The sequence below is a fragment of the Dromiciops gliroides genome, chromosome 4 (genome assembly GCF_019393635.1).
Source record: "Dromiciops gliroides isolate mDroGli1 chromosome 4, mDroGli1.pri, whole genome shotgun sequence".
Classification (NCBI taxonomy): Eukaryota; Metazoa; Chordata; class Mammalia; order Microbiotheria; family Microbiotheriidae; genus Dromiciops; species Dromiciops gliroides.
Window position 1 is genome coordinate 163,007,805 of NC_057864.1, and position 24,677 is coordinate 163,032,481.

General features: G+C 44.2%; 1 protein-coding gene across 4 annotated transcripts in view; it reads right to left on the reverse strand.

Annotated features, from left to right (window-relative positions):
• Positions 1 to 7,726: 7,726 nt before the first annotated feature.
• TADA2A (transcriptional adaptor 2A) overlaps positions 7,727 to 24,677 on the reverse strand; it is a 64,374-nt gene continuing 47,423 nt past the window's right edge. For 2 of the 4 annotated variants that reach the window (XM_043962713.1, XM_043962714.1), the window contains exons 10-17: positions 22,896 to 22,939; positions 19,600 to 19,710; positions 18,240 to 18,311; positions 16,787 to 16,919; positions 15,867 to 15,910; positions 15,190 to 15,243; positions 10,892 to 10,965; positions 7,727 to 8,610 (exon numbers count right to left, since the gene is read on the reverse strand). In XM_043962713.1, the coding sequence (XP_043818648.1) occupies positions 8,425 to 8,610; positions 10,892 to 10,965; positions 15,190 to 15,243; positions 15,867 to 15,910; positions 16,787 to 16,919; positions 18,240 to 18,311; positions 19,600 to 19,710; positions 22,896 to 22,939 (718 nt within the window). In that variant the 3' untranslated portion in view covers positions 7,727 to 8,424. Of the gene's footprint in view, positions 8,611 to 10,891; positions 10,966 to 15,163; positions 15,244 to 15,866; positions 15,911 to 16,786; positions 16,920 to 18,239; positions 18,312 to 19,599; positions 19,711 to 22,895; positions 22,940 to 24,677 lie in introns of all 4 variants that reach the window. The other 2 variants (XR_006352744.1, XM_043962715.1) reach the window with 2 other exon arrangements.

Below are 24,677 nucleotides of genomic sequence, written 5' to 3' on the forward strand. Positions count from 1 at the left end.
GAACTTAGGAAAGGAAGACAACTCTGAGTCTTTCTCTTTCTCTTTCTCCCCAGTGGGTTCCAGGTATGTTTGCACATCCCAAAAGATAGCCTGGGAGCTTTCTGCTTAGTAAGGCTTTTAGTCCCCGAGGCCAAAGCTGAGTTAGAAAAATTATTGGTTGGGTAAAACGGGAGATTAATCCAGCCTGATGAACAGTTTGAGACCACAGAAATCCATCCCTTGGGCTCTGGAGCAGAAAACAGCTATCGCACACAAGCAATCAGCCTTAAAACAAAAGCAAGGCATGTGCTTGCTACCCAGGGACCTCCTGAGGGTTCTCCTGGCTGAAGGAGGTGAGGCACATACACAGAAGTGAGGAGTCCTGTCTTTGAAGCAGCGCTTATTTCTCTATTTTCATACAGCCTTCAGTCTGTGATTCTTAAGCTTCTCAATTGTACCTACTTACCTGGCACTATCTGCATTCATCTCTCCCCCTTTTTCCTAAGCCAGGAGTGGAGCAAGAAAGGGACTCTGTAAAAGTGATAGGCTCATAGATTTAGAGATGGAAGGGGTGTCAGACGGCATCTCATCTGACCCTGTGACATGACAGACGAGGAAACTGAGGCCTGGAAAGATGAAATGACAAAGTCACGTTGAAAGGGCTGGAATTCCAAGCCAGGTCCTGTCACTCTTCATTAGATCTCTCTGCTTCCCATGACAAGTGAGCAAAGATGACATAGGAATTTGTTGGGTTTTTTTTTTTTAAATATCAACTGCAGTTGACTGAGCTCTCAACCCTCTTCCAAATGTAAGCATCTCACATTTACAAGCTTAGTAAGGTAGCTCAGAAGGTAGTTAACACCCCCTCCATAAAAATAACTGACATTTATACAGTACCTGAAGGTTTTCAAAGCCCTTTACATACATTATCTCATTTGATCCTCACCACAACCCGAGAGGTAGGTTCTATTATCTCCATTGTACAGGTACCGAAACCAAGACAGGTTGCGACTTGCCCAGGATCCAAGATTGGGGGTGGGTGGGGGAGGGGAATTTGAACCCAAGACTTCCTGATTCCTCATTCGGCCTTCTAGTCACTATCCATGCCGCCAAAGTAATGGTCAAAAAAAAAGTAGACAAAGAATCCCTCTCCCCACAAAAAGCACTGGGGATACAAAGAAAGGCAAAAGATGGTGCCTGCCTTCAAGGAGCTCACAGTCTAATGGGGGGAGTTAAGTAATCTTTGCCTTCCTTCCCTCCCTGGCCCCTTGGTGTCTGCTCTTTTTGGAAAAGCTGAAACTCATAATTAAGCATTCTGGAATAATAGAGGCTAAGATCTGGCCCCAGGGTCAGGAAAACATGGATTTAAGTCCAGCCTCTGACACATCCTGCCTGGGGGACCCCAGGCAAGTCACCCTGAATCTCTCAGTGCTTCAAGCAAGTCTGTAGGATTATAAATTGCAGAGAAAGTACCAGCCTCCAGGGTGGAACAAGTTCCTCACAAAACCTCTCTAACAACAACAACAGATAGAATGTACAGTTTGCAACAAAGTATTTACCATATGTTATCTCTTTTGAACCTCACTACAACCTTGTGAGGCAGGTGCAATTATGATACTCATTTTACCTATGGGGAAACTAAGGTAGAGATGAAGTGACTTGCCCGGGATCACAGACCTAATATGTGTCTGAGGTCACACTTGAACTCAGGTTTTCCTAGCTCGAAGTCTAGCATTCTATCCACTGCACTACCTAGTTGTCTGTCTACATGGATGAAATTATAGGTTGGCCTGAAAAAAAAAATGCTGATCCTTAGTTATTCGCCTGTTCTCTCCTCAATGACAGCATGATGACAAAGCAAATCCCACATTCTGCATGCAGCCTCAGGCGATTGCTTAGAAATAGATGCTGGAGAACACAGGTATTTCTATTTGACTTTTGCGCCCAAAGAGTATCAGTTCTGGGGGCTATCCTGAGGAAAGAGGCTCCTTTCATAAGAAAGCCTTTTGTCATGACTGCTGGAATTATGAAACTGAAGGGGAAGTTCCTCCTTAACCAGACTTGCCCGGGAGGCCCTTTCACAAATTTCTTAAATCTTAGAGATGGAAAGGTCATCCTTAGAGGGGGTCTAATCCAGTGTATACCCCATCCCTCATTATTGTCATTATCGTTCAATCATTTTTCAGTCACCTCTGATTTTTCTTGACCCCATTTGAGGTTTTCTTGGCAAAGCTACTGGAATAGTTTGTCATTTCCTTTCCCTGTTCATTTTAGAGACAAGGAAACTGAAGCAAACAGGGGTAAGTGACTTGCTCAGGATCACACAGCTAGTAGGTGTCTGAGGCCAGATTTGAATTTAGGAAGATGAGTCTTCCTTACTCTAGGCCCAGCACTCTATCCACTGTGCCTTCTGACTGCTCCCTCTCCCTCTATACTTGGCAGCAAGTGCTGCTGTCAACAAGGCAACAAGCAAGTATTAAGTGCCTACTGTGTGCCAGTCCCTGCCTTCATTGACACTTCCATTGCAGTGGGGGATGCGACATGCAAAGGAAATGGGTGCATATAAAGTAAGGGAGAGGTAACTTTAGAAAGCCTCTCCTGTAGAAAGTGACTCTTAAACAGGGTCCTGAAGGGAAGCCAAGGATTCCAAGAGTTGAAGATGAAGAAAGAGCACATTGCAGGTATGAAGGGACAAAGACATTGACATAGGAGACAGGGTGCCCTGTGTGAGGAAGCCCGGTGTCTACACAGCTGGATTACAGAGTGTATAAAGGGGAACAAAATGTATGAAGCCTGGAAAGGTAGGAGAGGGTTAGCTTGTGAAGGACAATGGCATTGTCTCACTGGACCAAAGGGGAGCTCTTCCGGCAGAAGAAAGAGCCAGCTGCCTGGGGAGGGAATGAGAGAGAAGCCAGGATTTCAGAACAAGTTCCTTATAAATCAAAACACTCAATCCCAAAGGCAGCCCTTTTGCTCCTATCCTAGTAGACACTTCAACCTATTGCTCCTGTCCTATTAGATGCTTCTTTTCTTATAACTTTACTAATTTCTTCATCAGATCTACAAAACCCAATCTGGTTTCCAGGCTTCCAAATTATCCTATTTTCCTTGTGTTGTGGTAATAATGGGCTCTTGCAGTTGCTTGGGAGTACTCACTTGTTACCTGAGGTAAACAGTGTTAAGTGACTTGCCCAGGGTCACACAGCTAGTAAGTGTCTGAGGCCAGATTTGAACGCAGTAAGAGGAGTCTTCCTGACTTCTGGCCAGGCACTCTAGTGCATTGTGCCATCTCACCGCCTAGTAAACAAAAGTAGGGTTGGGAAATGGGACCTAGGAAAGGGGGCAATGGAAAAGAACTGATCCAAGAGAAGAGATTGCCGAAGTCATTAATTAGAAGGGAGGGTTATTACATGGAGGTCCAAAAGTAAGAATGATTAAGGTTAGACATGTATTAAGAATCTCCAGGGGCAGCTAGGTGGTGCAGTGGATAGAGCACTGGCCCTGGATTCAGGAGTACCTGAGTTCAAATCCGGCCTTAGACACTTAACACTTACTAGCTGTGTGACCCTGGGCAAGTCACTTAACCCCAATTGCCTCACTTAAAAAAAAAAAAAATCTCCAAACAGTTGATTGAGTTACAGAGATAAGGAATCTCCCTCCCCAAACTCTTTGAGATTAAGAGGGAATAGTGGATAAAGCACTGGCCCTGGATTCAGGAGGACCTGACTTCAAAAGTGGCCTCAGACACTTGACACTTACTAGCTGCGTGACTCTGGGTAAGTCACTTAACCCCAATTGCCTCACCAAAAAAAAAAAGATTAAGAGGAAACTACGCTAGAACAGGTTGGGTTAGGAATAGGTTTACCAGATGGCAAGTGAGGGGAAAAGAATTTTTTTTTTGCCAATTACATGTAAGGTTAAGAGGAAAAGGATTTGAGCTGTTTTGGGTAGATCCTGCTAGCCCTAGATTTACAGAGTAGATTCTGTGACATAAAAAGACAGTCTTCACTAGGTAACAATAATGTGGGAGGAAATGATATAGAAAAGATGGCCACAACAGACACAGGCAATTGCTTTTTTCCTGCTAAATATGCAAATTGGTAATAACTTGGTGGCTCCTGTAAAGGTCTGTTTTTCACCAGAGCTGGCAAAATATGGTTGTTCTCAACTTTACCCAAAAGAGGGACCTTGCCCCTTCTCCAACAGCCCCCAAAGCAGCCTTTTGCACCCTAATTAGTTGTTTCAACCATTCCACTTCTCTTCTTGTAACTCTACTGATTCCTCATCAGATCTACAAAACCCAATCTGGTTTAAAGGCTTCCAGATTATCCCACTTTCCTCCCACTCCTAAGTACCCCAGCTGCCCCTTCTGTTCCAGCCAAACAAATCACTAGGCACTTCTTTCCCTCCCACTACTGCCTCCACATCTTCCACCCACTATGTCTAAAACGTCTTCCCACTTCCATCTGCCAAGCCATCCCTCTCCTCTCATTCACCATTATCATCTCAAAATCCACCTCCTCCAGGGAGCCTTCCTCAGTGGATAGGATAGGGTAGGATGGAATAGATTGCAAATTAAACTTGAAAGCAGGAAGAAAACATGCACCCCTACTACCATCACACACACAAACACACACACACACACACACACACACACACACACACACACACACACACACACGAGGTTCCCTGGGATCTACCCAGTTTCAATAGAATATCCTTTTTCCAAGTACTTTGGGGCCAATCAATAATCTCATGGAAAGGTAGTTGTGGCATGGTGGAAAGAAAACTGCATTTGGATGAATGGGTGGATGAAAAAGCATTTATTAGGCACTTACTATGTGTTAGGCATTGGACCAAGTGATGGGGATGAAAATATAAGTAAGGAAGCTGTAAGTAGCTTATGATCTAAGGGAAGATCTAAGATCCAAGCATAGTGTCTAGCACATAGTAGGCGCTCAATCAATGTTGATAGGTTAAAAAAAAAAAGAGCTGGGGCGGCTAGGTCGCGCAGTGGATAGAGCACCGGCCCTGGAGTCAGGAGTACCTGAGTTCAAATCCGGCCTCAGACACTTAACACTTACTAGCTGTGTGACCCTGGGCAAGTCACTTAACCCCAATTGCCTCACTAAAAAAAAAAAAAAAAAGAGCTGGGGACTCTGGTAGGATGGTGTGGAAATTGCCAGGAAGGAATGTGAAAATGAAAATGAAAGTTCACCTATCAGAATCCACAGCCCCCTTGGGTAAAGTAAAAGATTTGTGGGAGGAATGCAAAGGATGACCAAAAGGGAGGCAGCAAGGTCTTAGGAATAATTTAGGCATGGCTGATGGATCTAAGTATAGAGAAAGTGAATTTGTGGAGGACAGGGCAGAATATTTTCACTCCAGAAAAAGTCACCTTAGAGGTCAAAGAAACTGAGCTACAGGGCTGTATAAATGGAGACAGACATCCCCCCACCCCACCCCCCAATCCCATCTGTATTTTATTAAATAGTAGAATAGGCCCACTGAGTCTAACTTGAAAAAGGCTAGCATTATTATAGAAACTCCCTCCCTGCCAGAATATTTGATAAGAGTAAACCTGATCTTTGGAAACTCCAGGAACTTCCAAGATTCACTACTCTAAGCCAGCCTTGACCTATTCTCCCTCCAAATCAGCCACATCCTCCAGTCCCTTTTACTCAACTTCCCCAATAAGGAAAGTGACTGAGCAGCCTCAGCCAACCATCTCCTTTGGCTGCCTGAAATGTCAGGCACGTGTGTGCATCTTTCCTTGTTCTTTGGAGTTACTATAGCCCCCTGGTAACTGCCCATCAACTGACTCGTGAAACTTTTTCTCTTCCAAGCTTGCCTCTAGATTTATAGCCCTCCAGTCAAACTGACAAAGGTGGGGGGAATGACACCTCTAGAAGAATCTTAGGAACTCTGGGCTTGAGGAATTCCCTAATGTGAGTCCTTCCTCGAGTCTGGGGACCTGGACCTGGGTCTGAACTCCTTCCCAAATGAATCTTATCTCCAAATTATCTTCACTTTATCCCAATCCACATACACCCTACTTCTACTTAGTTCACTACACCCACTCCTCTATCGAGTCTTCACATTTTTTGCTGACCTTGCTCCTGGGAAAGTGTGTTTACATTGGATATTAGTTTTCTTGACTCATTCTAGGACAACAGAAAGAGCACCAATTCTAGAGTGTGAGGTCCTGTGTACAAATCTCATGTCTGCCACCCTACTGACTGTGTTAACTTTGGGCAAATCTCTTGAGCTTTCTTTCTTTCTTTTTTTTTTTTTTTTTGTGGCAGGGCAATGAGGGTTAAGTGACTTGCCTAGGGTCACACAGCTAGTAAGTGTCAAGTGTCTGAGGCTGGATTTGAACTCAGGTCCTCCTGAATCCAGGGCTGGTGCTTTATCCACTGTGCCACCTAGCTGTCCCCTCTTGAGCTTTCTGAGTTTCAGTTTCCTTATCTATAAAATGAGGAGGTTGAGCCTCTGAGATCCCTTCTAGCTCTAAGTCTCTGATCCTATGAAATAATATTCAAAATCGCATTTGGAGCAGGGATTGTTTCCTCATTCCTTCCTTTATTTCTGTGCCTTGCACTGAGCTTGGCACACAGTAGGCACTAATAAATGCTTGACTACCTATAGAGTAATCAAATCAGCAGGGTTCCCCTTTCCACGCACTCTAGGATTCTCGGGAAACTTCCTCCAGTTGTACTTGTGTCTTTAAGGAGTTCTCTATTGTAGTTTTTTTCATATCCCAGGAGATCCTCCTTCCGTCCTTTCAATCTCTTGGGGAAATGTGATCCATGTGCTCAGTTTACACACCCCTTGGACTTTATGTAAATACAACAGAGGTCTAGAGGTCTGAGTCTGGCTCCCAGGGGGAGCTTGGATGGTAAATAGGAGTTTGAGTTTCAGCCACAAAGGGTTTGGCCTGAAGAAAGCTGCTGCCCGGTGCAGGGTGGAGGGTCCAGGAGGCAGTCTGGTTCTGAGAACTGGCTGGTCCTTCTTTCGTCCTAGGAAGGTAGCCTCAGGTCTCGGTTTCAGGTTTAGTCAAACTTCTCTTCCTTAGACCTGTGAAGGGACTTGTCTGAATGTGCCACTGCTCAGACTTACTCGCATGTGCTCTGGTTTTCTGCCTCCTTCACCTACTGCATTTGTATCCTGGTAGAAGTTTGGAATGGGGGGAGCGCTGGACTTGGAATGAGGAAGACTTGGGTTCCTGGCCAGTCTTCAACATCCTAGCTCTGTGACTCCACCCAAGTCCCTTAACCTCTCACTGCCCTGGCAAACTTCCTAAGACAATAAATTATAGATCAGTTGCTGATTTGAATTTGTGGAGGGAGTTTCTACACTGGGAACACAAGAATAACAGCATAGGCTCAGCTCCGTCCTGCCCCCTCCCCCCATAGAGGAGCACACTTCTTGCCTTTTATCACTGAGAGATAGGGTTCAAATCTCACAAGGTAGGAACATCATTTCTATCCATCAGGGTCCCTAGGTCCCAGGTTGAGATAGGCAGAGAAGCCATAGGTCGGCCATATTTGCTGAGCATTCATTCCCTGGAGGGCTCAGATCGAGTTTCTGCTTTAATTCGTATCCCCCAGGGATTAGCACAGTGCCAGTACATACTTAATAAATGCTTGTTGACTTACTGGTAGTTAAGAGTTGAGGAGATGGGGGGAAAGAGCCAGTGCCTGGCTCAGAGCTCTCAAGTTGCACCAGCATTTGACACACCCACAAATTAAATAGCAAAACATTTTAATCCATTAGTTCTAAAAATAAAAGAGACAGCTTCCATTCGGTGGGTGCCACACTCTACCACAGACTGATTATGGAGCTAGCTCGACTGCAGTAAGTACCAGGCTAAACCCAGTGGACTAAAAGATAGGTGAGGACAAGACAACGTGGGGAGACTGGCAGCCCCTCTTTCACCAGGATCAAGGGAGCTTCCAGTTGTTGGCTTAAAAAAATAAACTTAGAGGGGTGGGCCAAGCTTCCTCATGATCTCTAAAAATGTTTCCTTGTCTTCAAGACACTACCCTCTCTGACTGAAAGATCTAAGGGCAAAGGAGGCATTCATTCAAAAAGCCTGTGTCTCAGCTACCAGGCAAATGAGCTGGGCCTCTGGGCCCATAGTTTGGTGCTATTTCAACCAGCACTGAGATGCAAGGTCCTACGATTCTCATTTTAGTCACCAAGAGGCGTGAGGAATGGATGCCCACTCATGTTAAGTAACAGCTTGGCTGGCACACAACTCTGTAGCACAACACTGATGATGACGACGGGAGCAGGGTGGGGGAAGAGAAAGTAGACACTTTGATACAAAACTGACAAAATGCCCTCATCCCCCAACCAGACTTGCTGGAATTCCCCTGGCTGTCCTTCCATCACGACATTCCAAGCAATTTCATTCCGGTCCGGTGCCAGGTCCTCCAGGCCTCAGGCTTTGGTGATGTAGCCTTCTCGAATGAGGAAGTCATAGATTTTCCGGGTCTTGTTCACATCTATCTTGATGAGTGCTCGAGCCTGTGCCAGCCTCAAGCTCCCCTGTTTGTTGCACTCATTCACTAGAGCTGATTTGTATTCTAAATAAGCTCCAGGGACCAACCTCACCATCTGACAGAGCTGGAAGACATGGCAAATTTAATAAACATTAACATCTGTCACTCTCATAATTCTACCCAACAGGTATCACCAAAAGGACAGAGAGTTACTTCAGCCCATAGGTATTTATAGAGGAGCCACTGGCTGGCTGGGCCACATTCCACCAGGTGGCTTCTGCTTTAGAACAAGCCCTAAGGGAAGAGAGCAACCCAGGAGAGAAAGCCAGGGTAGGATGCTCAGAGAGCTCAGGGAGGAGGCTGGCTTGTCAGAGCAGACCCCAAGGACTTTTTCAGGGTTCTGATGGCTCTCCCCTCAGCAGGCAGATACTGAGCACCTGAGGAGAGACCACGCTCCACTCATCCTCATCTCTTGGTGAAGATGGCCAAATGTGGTAGTAAAGAGGGAAAAGACATGCTTATTTCTGAAGCCAAGGGGCTTCTTAAAGTCTCAACCAAAAGAAAAAACACTTTGACACTCTCTTGCTTTTTGGCAAAAATGTCCTGTCAGTGAGGTTGGGGGGTGAACAGATACTAAGAGAAAGGGGGCTCCAATAAATATAGCACCACAGACCTATGTCAGTTCACTGGCCTGTCTGACAAACTCCCTAAGCCACTCTGCACTGAAGGCAATGTGGTCTGGGCTCCTCAAACCAGCCAAAACCTCCCCTTTTCTTAAGAACCAAAAACTAGGTTTCTACTATCCCTAGCAGGGGCAAAAAAACCCAAACCAAACCCCAAACCCTCAAACATTAATCAAGCCAGCATTTATTAACTGCTTATTAAGAGCCAGGCATTGTGCTAGGTGCTGGGAATATAAAGACATTCTATGAGACCCTCCCACTCCCCATGACCCCTCCCTCCCCCAGCTCCTAATCTGACCTGGAATGAGGCAGAAGGTCTCTCACTAGCCTGGGAAGTTTGATTTTCTTTCTTTCTTTCTTTCTTTCTTTTTTTTTTGGGGAGGACAATGGGGGTTAAGTGACTTGCCCAGGGTCACACAGCTAGTAAGTGTCAAGCATCTGAGGCTGGATTTGAACTCAGGTCCTCCTGACTCCAGGGCTGGTGCTCTATCCACTGCGCCATCTAGCTGCCCTGGAAGTTTGATTTTGATAGATATCTTGAAGACCAGCTAGATCCTCTGAACACGAGCAGGTAAATGCATTACAAGTAGAGATTGTTTCATCCTTTGTATTGTATCCCTCGTGTCTAGCACAATACTAAGCACATACATACGTGCTGATTGATTAAACATCACTCGACCCCACCACTACCCTAGTAGAAGTTGAGCTCTTAAAGGACAAGGGCTGTTTCATTTTTGTCTCAGGTATCCACAGTTCATAGCACAATGCCTGGCACATGGCAGGTACTTCAGCAATGCAGAACTAAACTAGCAACTCAGATATTTATTAACATCTGTCATCGAATATCTGTTGAACTGAACCAAACTGAGGGCTGGTGAAGGAAGAGCTAACCCTCAGGGAAATCCTCTGGGATTTTAAGAGGAATACTTTGGAAAACACAAAAGGAATTATAACTTTTTCAGACTCTTTGGGGGTATATTGTTTCTGGAAACAGTCAAAAGAAAAGTCAAATAAAATGGTAAATAAATTGAGTGATCAAGGTGAGCCATACCATTTTCAATCAAAACAAACGAAAAGGGCAGCTAGGTGGTGCAGTGGATAGAGCACCAGCCCTGGAGTCAGGAGGGCCTGAGTTCAAATCCGGCCTCAGACATTTGACACTTACTGGCTGTGTGACCCTGGGTAAATCACTTAACCCCAATTGCCTCACCAAAGAAAAAAAAAGAAAGAAAGAAAAACAAATGAAAAAGACTAAGGTGTGACCATAACTCAGACTGATTTTCCTAAGTGTCTCCAAGTCACTGCATCTAAGCAATTTAAAAGAGAGGTGATGCAACCAAGTTCACCCTAGAGTAAGTCGATAGCCACTCCAGATGGCTTCCTTTAAAGGACAATACTCATTTAGATGTGAAAGGTCTGTTTTGTTTAAAAAAATAAGCACTTTCTAGTTATGTGTTACCAAAGAAATGGATACAGGAGCGTCCTTCTTCTACCCTCACAAATATCATGGGTCAGAGAAAAGATGAAACAGAGGCATGGAAATGTATTCTTGTGTTCTTCTCTGCCCAGAAACACTGAGAATGCTCTGACACAGCTCTCTGCCTCCCATTCCTCCCTGGCTGGGTCAGGTCTCTGCTATGTCTGGACCCTGTAATTGGCTCTTGGGAGAGCTTATTTCAGTGCAAAACCAGCCCATCCTAAGGTCCCTCCTCCTTTTGTTACCTCTTTTTCCTTCTCATTTAGCTTCTCGGTACCCGGGAGGCCAGTGAGATTCAAGGGAGGTGCACTCCGTCTACCTACAGTCCAAAGAAAGAAAGAGATATTTAGCACACTTGGCAATTTGCTTAGGAGTGCATGCAACACTGGGGCCACAGAACACAATGAAAAAAGAAAGCTAAATTTGGAGGCAGAGGACATGGGTTCAGATCCCAAGTGGCTCTGCTATTTACTAGCTGTTTGACTTTGGGTAAGTCTAAGAGCATATAAAATGAGAGCGTTGAAAAAGATGACATGTAAGGTCCTTTCTGATTCTAAATCAATGAACCAATCAACAAACAATATTGAGGACCTACTAAATGCCAGTCAGCCACTGTGCTAGGGCTGGGGACACAGACAAAAATGAAAGCCCTTGTTCTCAAGGAGCCTATACACATATGAGTCCATACAAAATACAGACAGGATGGGTTTGAAGAATGGCACTAGCAGCTAGAGGGAGAATGAGAAAAGGCTTTATGTGGGAGGTGGTGATTGAATGGCGTTCTGGAGCAAATGAGGGAGTCTAAAAGGCGGAGATGATGTAGCCAGACTGGCAAAAGAAAAGAGTAATATCTCTAGAAAATGTTGGGCCTGGACCCTTGGGCCTCTGTCAGCAAAGGTGCTATACACAATGCTTTGGGGATGGTGACCAGAAAACCAAAGATGGAACTGAGACATTTCCATGCCTCTTGGGCACCCCCCTGTCCCAGTCCCATACACACATACAGACACTTCATGAAATTCACACAATAATAAGGAAAGGGAGCAGCCAGGTGAGGCCCCCACAGCCTCCTACTTAATAAAGTACCCACTTGAGGCAAAGATGCTTGCCCATTCCCCTTACTCTAATACCCAGTTAAACATTTTCGGTTCCTGTCCTAAACTCAAAACAATCAGCAATATAGTTAGCTGCTGGAGGTCCGAGTATGTCACCTGTTTACTACTGCAACTTCTACCAATGAAGCAGGAAACCCCGTACATCATTTTAAAAACAAACTTTATTGATATCTTTTGCTTTTAGGCCACTTTCATTTCCAAATAGCACCATCCCCTCCACCCCTGCCTAGTAGGCCATCCCTTGTAAATGCAGAATAAGAGGGAAAAAAAGTTAAGCAAAACTAACCAACCTATCAACGGAGTCTGCCAGTCTATGCAGTGTCCCACATCCATAGTCCCCCACCCCTGCAAAGATGGCAGGGAAATGTTGTTTTGTTCCCCCCACCCCAGACCTGTGATTTCACTGGTGTAGAGAACCACCAGTGAGAAACTTCCCATTACCAAGGCAGAACTGAATCTGCACAGCAACTTTTTCTGGCCTGGGGACACTAGGAGGCTAAGTGATTTGCCCAGGGTCACCCAGCCAGAACGTGACAGAGACAGGCCTTGAACCTAGATCTTCCTGACTCCAAAGCCAGGTCTTGAGCCACCACTCCCCAGCATTTTCCTCCTCTCTTGGCCCAGGGCTGAGCCTAAGCAGTAGAATTAAGCAGCATTCAGGTTTGGGTTTCTGTTCTTTCTCTTTGCATGGCTGCTGTGGTCACTGGGTATCTTGTTTTCCTGTTTTTCCTTACTTTACTCCGAGTTTTTCACAGTTGTCATTTCTCAAGGCACAGTAAGGTCTGTTACCATTTGTTTAGCCATTCCCCAGCTCATGGGGTACCCTGTTTCCAATTTTTTGCTGCCACGAAAAGTGCTGAAGCCCAGTCTCCTTAGCCCAGCTGGGAGACCAAGAGCCAGTTCTTCCCAGCTGCCAACTCTAAGCTGCCAGCCTGAGACATTGGTCCCCCAACACACTTGTCAACTACCTGGCCAGCAGCACAGGGCTAAAAGGGTAATTATCCAAGCACTATTTGACTTTAGATCAAAGGGAGACTGTTAGGTTTGCTTATTTACTATGTGAGGGAATAGCTGCTCTTTCTAGACCTGCCCTGTTTACCTGAGAGATCCACCCAGGAGACAATGAGGCATTTATGACACAGGGTACAGCCTGGGGTTACCTCAAATACCGGAGCAGGGAATCAGAGCAATAGGTCCCTGGGAAAAATGCTGTCCCAAGTAAGGCTTTTCATTTGGGTCTGGGATTTTGACTCAGAAACAGAGAAGGGGAGAAGAGGGAAGGGGAAGCAAGGGTGCAAGAAGTTTGTTTAACCTCTGCATACTTAGGCAGCTGACATACCAAGCTGAGGCAAAGAGACTGTCATCAAAGGCCAGTCTGTTAGAAAACAGGCCCTTCTGTAATGTAATCAATCAGAGGGGATGAGGGCCCCTTTCCAGCCAAAGGGCCTAACCAAACATGGTCTGGAGGGGAGATAACAATTAGAGAAAGACTACTAAAAGGCAGAGGAAGTCTAGGACAAAGCTTCTTAAACTATGGGTCAAGTAACTGAAGGGGGGGGGTCACAAAAATTTTGGCAACAGTAAAAGGTTATATATATCTATTTTATATACCCATGTACCCAGGATCACATAAAAATTTCTCAGGTGAAAGGGGGTCACGAGTGGTTAAAATTAAGAAGTCCTGATCTAGGGTAGCAGGTTTGAGGTTATGGAAGGAAATCCAGAGAGGTCAGGGGAGAAAGACTTCATGAGCATGTTGGGCCTAGCCCAGGAAGCCTCTGGGAAGAGCCAATGAAGAGAGTTAAAAAACAAAGGTCAAATTTAGGGTATCAGTGCTTCAAGATTCAGGCCCAAATTAGCCAGTCCATTTGTTTTAACTAATTCTGGGATATGTGTCTTTCTGAACTTTTCCACTTAAGTTTTTTTTTTTTTACCCCCATTGACAGCAAATAAGCCAACTAGATCTGACTGATTCAGCAACTCCCTAAAATGTTCACCCTTCCCCTTTTAGAATTAAAGGGAAAAAAAACAATTAGGAGAAAATGAATCTGTAGAAAGTTTGGTGCAAGAAGAGTATAAAGCTAAGATCATATGCCCATTTTTAGAGGAAAATTGGAAAATGTACAACAAATAGAAGGGAGAAAATACAAGAGATACTAGGGAGAAAAAAAAGAAAGACATTTCTCTTTCCCAGCTGTGGAATGTCCTTTGAGTGGTTCATCTGAATTAGAGAGACCTTTGTGACTTAGGGCAAGTCACATAACCTATGGGACCTCATCTGAGTACAACAAAGGGGCTGGAGACCCAGTGGCCTCCCAGGTCCTTTCCAGCTCTAGAATTATGCCCCTATGACTGATTGTGAGTGAAATGGCAACAGCTTCTCATTCAGGTCTTCGAAACACTGGTAAAACTTAGGGTGGAGGGGCAGCTAGGTGGCGCAGTGGATAGAGCACCGGCCCTGGAGTCAGGAGTACCTGAGTTCAAATTCGGCCTCAGACACTTAACACTTACTAGCTGTGTGACCCTGGGCAAGTCACTTAACCCCAATTGCCTCACTAAAAAACCAAACAAACAAACAAAAAACTTAGGGTGGAATAGATATATGAATATTATATGCATAAGCATTATATGTCTATATGAATATTACATGAATATGTATAATATTCATTGCAGTACCTTTTATGGTAGCAAAAAACTGGAAACAAGTGAGTGACTCATTGCCTGGAGAAAGGCTCAACAAAGTATGGTCTATGAATGTGAATATCAGAGATAACAAACTAAGGAATTCAGAGAATCATGGGAAGACCTGTAAGAACTGTTGCAGGTTGAAGTAAGTAGAGCCAGGAGAACAATACCACAGTAATACAAATAAAAACAACACTGAAAAGAAGCCAGACTCTGGTTGATTTTAATGACCCAATTTAGTCCAGGAAAATGGATGATGAAATATACTTCCCACCTCTCAAAGAGAGAAGGAAAGCTATTAGGGGTACATAATGTTGCATATGCTATCAGATATGGTGACTGGGTTGATTGGTTTTTCTTAATTCTTTTTCTTTGTTACTAGGGAAGGTTTAATGGGAGGTGGGCATATTTGGAAATGTCCATAGTAATCAGAAACAAAAGTCATCACTAGATCCTAGGGTGGAATTTCTCAGTGCATAATTACCCCTATAATACATGGAGTGATCTGCCTTGGCTGACTAAGAAAACAATTACTCAACTCCATGCAACCAAGGGGAATAGAGATAGAATTATGTAAAAAAAGCACTGTTGTGTATGTATTATATCTTCTCCTAACCAATATCTGATGTAATCACCAGATATCATGGATAAAGTATGCTGGGTTCGCTCTCCAGGCTGTCCCATACTGAAGAGGGAAAAGACAAGAAATGCACACACACTACATTTACGAAGTATTACATCACCCTTGGGTTTCTGGCAAGGGACATTCTTCTTGGTTGGCAAATAGGCTGTATCACCTACAATTAAGAGGCAGTGTGGTGTAATGGCTAGAGCACTGGACTTGGGAGTCAGAAGACCTGGCTTCTAGTCCTGGCTCAGTTATTTACTAGTTGAATGACCTTGAGCAAGTCATAACCTCTTTGAACCTGTTTCTTCTTCTGCAAAATGGGAATGATAATATTTTTACTCTTTACCTCCCCAGGGCTGTCATGAGGATCTATGAAGAGAATGTGTGTCAAGTGTTTTGTCCCCCATAAAGTGGTCTACAATTTTTTATTTCTGCTATTGATCTTGGCGGGATAATCCTCACAATCTGTAGTAATAACCATAAGTAAACAAATTACACGTAAAGAAAGAGTCAACTGTCGAACAAACAAAATCTCCCCCACCTTGAGTTCTTCCTTCCCCAGTCTCTGCATAGCTGGGGAGAGGGGAGGAAAGGGGAACCCTGCACACCTGGTGATAAGAACCAAGGAGATATGGTAGTGTTTGGACACATGGGTCACACTGGAACACAGAGACTGTGGCCACAGCCCAGAAGATAGACTGAGCTGGTGCTCCTCCTGCCACTCTCGCCCTCAAGGACTGCACAGATAGGCAGCCTCATTTCCACAGTCACTCCGGATTGAGAAATAATTACCTGAATTTGAAGCCACCGGAACTGAAGGACTCAAGCCTGAATCACTATAATGAAGAAGAAAAACTCGAGCTTATGTCACATCAAATAAAGAAGGCGATGGTCACAATATGGCCCTTGGGGATCTTCTGTGGTTCCAATGATGATAACACACACCTATTTTCTAATAGTCACTTTGAATGAACTATCCCTCAGTGGGCATTTGACTGCATTTATCCACCAAGCAGGGAAACTCTCCTGGGGGAAATACTGACCTGCTCTGGGGGGAACTGTGCACACTTTGAGCTCGCCCTCAGGGAAGTGAATGGAAGTCCCAAGACTTCACTAGGATGGGATCAAAATGACCAAGACCAAGTGGGATAAGAGAGGACAATCATATTTCCCCAAACTGGGAACAAATCACTGTTCCCAGGACAGAGTGTTTAGAATTTGAGAAAATTCTTGGGGTTTATTTTCTCCCATCTGGAGGGACATAGTCACTACCAGCCATGGCAACTGCCCTGGAGGTGGAGGGGTTAGAGTTAGCATGGTATAGTGGGAAGACCACAGGATTTGAAGTGGCAGGATCTGACTCTACTATTTACTATCTGTGTGACCTCAGGCAAGTCTCCATATTGATAGGCCTTAGTTTCCTGAAGGCATTAGGATGATCTCTAAGGGAGACAATGGGGTACAGGAGAAAAGGAGGTAGATTTGAAGTCAAAAGGCCCGAGTTCAAATCCAACCCCAGATACTAATTAGCTGTGTGACCCCTGGGCAAGTCCCTAAGTGTCCTTATTTATAAAATGTGGGTGTTGGACTAAATAGCCCCTAGGATCCTTCCAGCTCTAAGTCTTTGATCATCTGATGCCTCCCAGCTCTAAATCCTATGACACTAGGCTCTATAGGCACCAAATTCCCATTGCCATGGGCTGTGGCCATACATGTCAGCTTGCCGACGGAGCCACTGTTGGCAGGCGCTGCTGTCCTGAATGTACTGAAGGACCTCCGACAACATGGTGCGCTTCAGGCGCTCCTCCTCTCGGGTCTTCTTGAGGTGATCATAAGCTCTGGCACCTGAAGAAGAGGCCAAGATCATGAAACCCAAACCTGCCCAGGCGTGCTGCCTGGATCCTCCGCCTAGCCTCAGTCAATGGCTGCGTTGCTACCATTTTCTTTAATAAAGTTACTTCCATTAATTGGAGGAAAGTCTAAAATTTTTCTTAACACTGGATGAAAAGTATAAAACTTCCCCTAAGCACTGGTTATTTGAAACTTGCCAGAGGGTTTTCCTTTTCACCAGTTTATTAGAACCTCTGATATGGAAAGATTCCCAAAGGCTGACTCTATTCCTCCAGGGCTATAGTAGAGCAGATACCTAGGGAGGGGGGAGGGGAAGAGGGGGTAGCTTTCAAGGACCACAGAGATGACAAGCAAGGAAAAGAGGAGGGGAAGCACTGATCTGATCAAAGATCTCTCCCTCCTTTTTTTGATTTGCTTGTTTGTTTTTTTCCTAATGCTCCCCAACCTTTCCTATTCCAAATAAACTTAACTGAAGACACCTCAAATTCTTGAAAACTTGGTGAATAGGGAAGGACCAGATTCTCCATCTCTGAAACAAAGAAGATACAAGCTGGAACCTGGAACCAAGAGCTTAATCACAGGTTAAGGTCTTAAAGGAGAACCCTGACTTTAGATCTGGTGATGCTCTTGACCTTGTTTGGGTTCCAGATCCCTTTGGGAGAAGTCTGGTGAACCTATATATAGACCCTTTCTCAGAATCAGGTTTTTAAATGCATAAAATAAAATGCATGAGATGAAAAAGGAAACCAGTAATGGAAATAGTTATCAAAACAGTTTAAAAAGCAAGCTCACAGACTCTACGTTAAGAACCCCAGCTCAACATTTTCTCACATCCATATTCTCTCTCTCTCTCTCTCTCTCTCTCTCTCTCTCTCTCTCTCTCTCTCTCTCCCTCCCTCCCTCCCTCCCTCCCTCCCTCCCTTTCTCTCTCTGACACTGAAGGACATGCTAGTATTAAAGTACAGACCTAAGTCAGGAAGTTTTAACTTGGGGTTCATGAACTTGTTTTTACAAAAGATTCTGATAAGTATATTTCAATAGAATTGATTCACTTTGTAATTTTTGTATCTTATTTTCTGTATTTAAAGGCAGTCTTGTGAGGAGGCGTCCTTAGGCTTTATCAGACTGCTCTAAGGTTCCATGACCCAAATGAAGGTTAAGAACTTCTGAATGCATGAGGCTGCACAGGAAGTTAAGAGAAAGAACTCAATCTGCACCACGAAAGCTTGAAACAAAGCAGACCTGTCCCACACATTCTGGACAACCCTAACCCTTCTGATATAGGGGCATGGAGGTCAACCTGAGTGTACTTACTACAAAAATTGGTGATTCCTGCTGTCCTGTACTCCTGAAGCCGCTTGATTTCCCTTCGAAGCTCAAATTCTACTGTCTCCCCCCAAAAAAAGAATGAGGAAGGACAAACAATAGAAAGATAAGAAGTGACAAGTCAGTAAGCACTTCCATTGGCATTTCCACAATTTGAGTCATCATGACACCAAGAGCAGGTTGGGGAGATTCTATTTGGGGAGGCTTATTTAAAAACTTCTCCCTACTGGCAGCTTCAACCAGAAGCTGATAAAGAACCATTACAGATGTTCCCCAGCTGTTGTGCCCAGATGCTTACAGAACTGTTTTCTCCGAGGGGAGCTGAGAGCAAACTGGCTTCAACTAATTCTCCTACAAAAACCCAAATTCTACCTCTGAAAAGTTCAGGCCCTGGAGACCAAATCCTTTCACCTGTGAGGTCTGTTTCTGAGATTAGCTGATATGTCCCTTCTTCAGGAAAAGCACAAAGGCCCCAGATAGGATTTCTTTGCAGCATTTCTCATAAAGGGACAAAAGAGCAGTTTGTTTTCCACAAACCCAAGGTTTTTGTCTGCCCTCAACAGATAGATCGGATTGCATAGGTGGGGATGTTAAGCAATGGAGCACTCTGAGCCTGGAAGAGTTTTAGAAATTGAGTTCTGACAAAGGAATGGCTCAGTCAGTTGGGAGAGCCCAGCTCCTTAGGGGTGACACATGAACAGGGTTCAGCACGAGTTGGGGCAGGAAGTAGAGAATCACTCATCAGGACAAACTGCACGTGGATAGACAGCCAAACAGGGCCGAAGAATTGGCTCAGACTGATGCACACAATTCTCGTGCAAGCAAATATTTGAGTGATGAGACATTGGATAAGTATGCTGGTAAGGTGCTTTCCCAGAATCCTCATTGTGGTAATCCTGGACAGTGTAATCGCCACATACACAAAGCCCATAGAGTCTGTGCTGGTTTAAAACCTGCATCTTACTGTCTAGGTTACCTGGGGCTTTATGTGATGATGGAAATCAGATGAGGGAAGCTGTTCTCTCAGAAACTTCACATAAAGGGAAGTGAATACTGGTCATGCCATCTGGATGACTCATTAAGCTCTAGTGCCACTAACACACCTTGTGCTTCCTCAGAGAGGCCCCTTAGAAAGAAACTTCTTGTTACTCACTCTTCTTCCACCCCCTGAGCCATAAAATTATCTCCGGGGTCATAATAGAAGAGCCAAGACAGAAATACCCATCTATTAAACAAAAGTATATGTTAACAACAATACAATCTAGAGCACCTCTCCTCTTTGTGCAAACACACACACACACACACACACACACACACACACAAATATTGAAGTTCTCTGATTCCCTACATGCATAGCTTTCGATGAATTTGTCATGTTCAACTGGTCCCACAATCCTTGCGAACCGCCGCATTGTCTCATAAAGATCTTGGACCTCTTTAGGATAACGCCGCTCCATCACTACAAGAAATAAGAAGACATGACCATTGATACCACACTGAAAGGAGAGCAGTCTGTGTTTCCCAAGAGGGAAGGGGGGGTCAGCTAGGTGGCGCAGTGGATAGAGCACTGGCCCTGGAGTCAGGAGTACCTGAGTTCAAATCCAACCTCAGACACTTAACATTTACTAGTTGTGTGACCCTGGGCAAGTCACTTAACCCCAATTGCCTCACTAAAAAAAAAAAGAGAGAGAGAGAGAGAGAGAGAGAGAGAGAAGGGGAGGGAATAGGAAAAATAATTTATTAAGTATCTTATATGTGCCAGGCACTGTGCTATGCACTTTACAAATATCTCATTTGATGGAAGGGAACAGCTTCAAACTGCATGTGACACATTCACCCATGACCAGGAAGCAAACAGGAAAAGCTAAGAATGCAAAATATTAATTATAATGAGAAGAGCCAGCTTGTAACTACCACGTAGTGATGTTATCACACAAGAGCATCTTCAAAGAGCACCAGGGTCACTACAGATACTTGTTTTACCTGGTCAGGGCACCTGCAAAAGCTAACGGGAGATACAATTGAGGGGCGACACCTGGCAGCCTGAGTCACACTTTCTGATGTTGTATGTTGCATTGGACCCACTCCAATTCATTGCTTTGTTTACTTCCCCAGAAAACCCAACAGCCAAGCTAAAGCTGTTGTCTTATCTCTGACACATACACCCCTGATATTAAATTATCCCTCTCCACCTGCCCTCAGGTAAGGGGCACACTTCTTCACTGTGTACATAGGGCATTTTGAACCCCGAATAAAGGCGTGGAACTTGGCAGCTACAACTACTAAGAGTGACATTTTACTGCCTCACCCTCCAGGTAGGTCCCCATCCAAAGCAGTCAAAGCCAACAGACTCAGAAGTCACTTCCTTTCCACCAACTATCTGCAGCAGTGGGGTGAAGGGGGTGGGGAATGGGGGGGGGTGGTACAGAGGTAAAGAAAGGGCACACCTAGGCAAGTAAGCCTGACACTGTTATCTAGGCACTCCTGGAGTCATTTGTTTTCTCAACTGCTGAAATAAATGTTATAGATTTGGGAGGAATCCTCTGTTTTTGCCTGAGATTAAGAGAAAATCCCCCTTTATGGTAAATCACTTCCCAGGCAGAAGACATTTGGTTCCTGTTAATAGTCTATAGTCTGATGAAATGTCCATCATCCAACAAGGAAGAACCCTCTAAAACTAGACGGAGAATTTATTGATTCTTTGGAAATCTCACTACATGGGAGGGTGGAATCTGGCATAAGATCAGACTGTTTTGGACTTCGTCCAAGGAGGCTGACTGTATATGGCGACTTAAAAGGTGTCCATTTATGTACTCAGTATCCTGGCAGCTGAGCCCTTCACACCCTCCCTGGCTTTCGGCAGCGACAAAACTCCCAAGTGCTTGTAGCATAAAGCTGTTGCTAATGAAGCAATAGGGATGGGGACATAGCTTCCCATGTGATGGTAACCAAAACAGGGATGACCAGGCAATCTCTATGGTGAATAAAGGTCAAAAACACAGCTGACTTAGGTGCTTGGTTGTCATACCCTGCAATAGGCAGGGAAACTCTAACTCTAACTTCCTCCGATCCCCTCAAGTCTCAGGTAAAATTCCACCCTCTTCAGGAAGCCTTTATCCAATCCTCCTCAATGGTAGTGCCTTCTCTCTGTTGATTATCTCTAATTTATCCTGTATGTTAATGTGTGTGTGTGTGTGTGTGTGTGTGTACATATATCTTGTTTGCACATGGCTGTTAAAAGTTTTGTTTTCCCCATTAGACCATGAGCTTCTTAAGGGTGAGGACCATGTTTTTGTCTTTCTTTGTATGTCCAGTGCTTTAGCACTGTGCCTTGCACATAGTAGGCACTTACTAAATGCTTTGACTTGAATACTGTGGAACCAAAAAGACATCATGAAATCAGTTTTACCGAGGAGGTAGTTCCCTCAAGGTGAATGCTAGCTTATGTTCTGGGTGACAAAACGAACATAAGATGTGCCAAGAGTGAATTTGTTATTTACAGTGTTAATACGGAGCCAACCACTATTAGTAGCATTATTAGATCCTCCTCTTATTTTGCTGAACAAATTATACTTTGCTGATAAAGATAGCACCGAGTTCTAGTCTAGCCTGGCTATCAGACATACTCCCTATTGATCCCCAGTGTCAACACTGTGGCCTTGAATACGTGCCATAAGAAAACTGGTAAAGGAACTGAGGATGCTAAGCCTTGAGAAGACTAAGGAGAAACATCATCACAGCCATTCTCAAGGATCTGGAAGGCGATCCCTTGGATGAGAGATCAGACTTTCTCTGCTTGGCCCCAGAGGGTACAACAAGAAACAACACATGGGACTTGCAAGAAATAAAATGCAGACTTAATGTCAAGAAAAGCTTCCTGACAATTAGAGCAATCTCTCGGTAGAATGGATCATCTGAGGAGATACTGGATTCCTCTTTGGTGAAGGTCTTCATGAAAAGGCTGAAGACTCACTGAGTGTGTTGTGGCGGAGATCTGGGGGGAGGAATTTTGGAGGAATGGGTTGGACTAGACAGTTGCTGAGGCCCCTTCCAACTCATTTGAAAACCTGGATACTACAAGTTAGGGGCCATGATGATTATATATTATGGCTTTAGCATCACTAGCCAATAGTGTTTAGCATTTCCTTGTGTTAAGTCCCTTCTGTTTCACAACATACAATTAAGAAAGAGCATCAGTTCCTGTTGATTTTTGATAAAACACAAAGGTCACCAAAAAAAACCAAACCCACAAAGGTCAATGAGTTTGTCCTATTATTATTATTATTTAATAGGTGATCCAAAAACATTTCACGATGTACTTTTAGAAAGTGATCTAGGGGGCAGCTAGGTGGCACAGTGGATAAAGCACCGGCCCTGGATTCAGGAGGACCTGAGCTCAAATCCAGACTCAGACACTTGACACTTACTAGCTGTGTGACCCTGAACAAGTCACTTAACCATCATTGCCCTGCAAAACAAAACAAAACAAACAAAAAAAGCTCTTCTATTAGTATTTCAGACCTGTGCTCTCTTAATTTAAGAAATTAATTACTTTGCTCCAAACCAGAGAGGGTATATGATTAGTTTTAATCTAGTCATTCTTTCTGGAATATATTTTAAAATGAAAATATTAATAGTACTTACACTGAAATTTTTTAAGGTTGATTAAGCCATGATCTCGTATGATCCTAGAATTAAAAAAACACAATATTTACACATGATAATTAATGTACTGTATCCTCCACTAAGAGCAGCAGGAAAGGGTAATGGGTAGAGAGCTGGTCTCAGTCAAGAATGGGTCTAGTCGGGGGCGGCTAGCTGACGCAGTGGATAAAGCACTGGCCCTGGATTCAGGAGTACCTGAGTTCAAATCTGGCCTCAGACACTTGACACTTACTAGCTGTGTGACCCGGGGCAAGTCACTTAACCCCCACTGCCCCACAAAAACAAACAAACAAAAAACAAAACAAAAAAGAAAACCAACTTCTAACAGGGCAGCTGTGATATGCATTGATACCAGGAGTGCCCACCAGATAAAATAACAGATCCAATAAATGTTTTTATTTAATTGTATTTAATTTAATGTACAGCAGTACTTTTAATACAGTGTCTACATGAAGAGGCAAATAGGGAAACTGAGGCCCAAAAAAGTGAAGCTACTCTCTCCATGGCTCTCTGAGCCAGTGAATTAAGAACATCCAGATTCTTAAGTCTCTGATAACTCAATTGCTCCATGAACACTTTTTTCACTGTCCTGCCTCTGTACTCCTGAAATCACTCTCATCCTTACTTGTTAAAATTTTACCCGTTTTTCAAGGCCCAACAGAAATGCCACTTCATCCATGAAGTCTTCCTTGATTCCTGCCCCACCTCCCAAATCTGGATGTGATCTCTCCTCCATGCAAAATTTCACAAGGCTTTGCACCTTTCTGCTGAATTTAATCATTTTGTATTTTACTCCTTTGTGGACATGCTTTATCTTCTCTTTATCTTCTACTAGACTGTCAGCAAATTGGGGGCAAGAACAGGCTCTTATTCCTGAATCTTCCCTAACCCCAGTACAGTGCTCTGCACAAATTGTTTGATAAATATTGACTGTATTGCATATTTTTTCCTGTTGCTAAACAAATACTTGCCAAATGAATAATTAATCTAGGGCTTCATGGGATACAGGATGTTTGCCTGCTACTTACAAGGACACATTCCAGACCAGGAAACACCATGCTAAGTGAGAGCTGGGAGAACTACCTAAGACACTGTGGCTATGCCACATAAATGGTGACAGGGTGTGATTAGCAACAATTCTTTCATATGATGCTTCACAACTTTTTAGAACTCCATTCAGCAGACATGATGTAATTCCTGCTACATGAAAGGCACTGTGGGTGCAAAAATGAACAATGAGCCATTTCCTGCCCTCAAGGAGCTTGCATGCTGCTAAGGAAGTATCGCACACCAGAAATAAGTATAATACAAGACAGAGTGTGATGGGAGCAAAGGCGAAACCAAGACAAGTTAACCCAAGAAAAGCTGAGCTTCCAGAAGGAGGCAGGCGGTACCTGACTGGGCCTTGAAGGGTTTGGACAGGTGGGGATGATGAAAAAGTGCATTTAAAAGGCAGCTTGGTGGAGTGAAAGGGGCACTGGATTTGGAACCACAGGCCCTGGGTTCAAAGCTGGCCCCTAACACTCTGTAGTTGTATGTGTCCTTGGAGTAAGATGTAGGGCTTCAGTCCCCTGTGTAAAGTGAGAGGATGGGACCAGACAATCTCCAAGACCCCTTCCTGCCCTAAACCTGTGTTCTTAGGCCCTAGGTATATGAGACAATTTGTGATAATGTGGAGAGGAGAAAGCCAGCAAGTAGATGACTGTATAATCCTTGTTTAATGGAGAGAGCAGAGTTGTGTATGGCACACAGTCTGCAAGT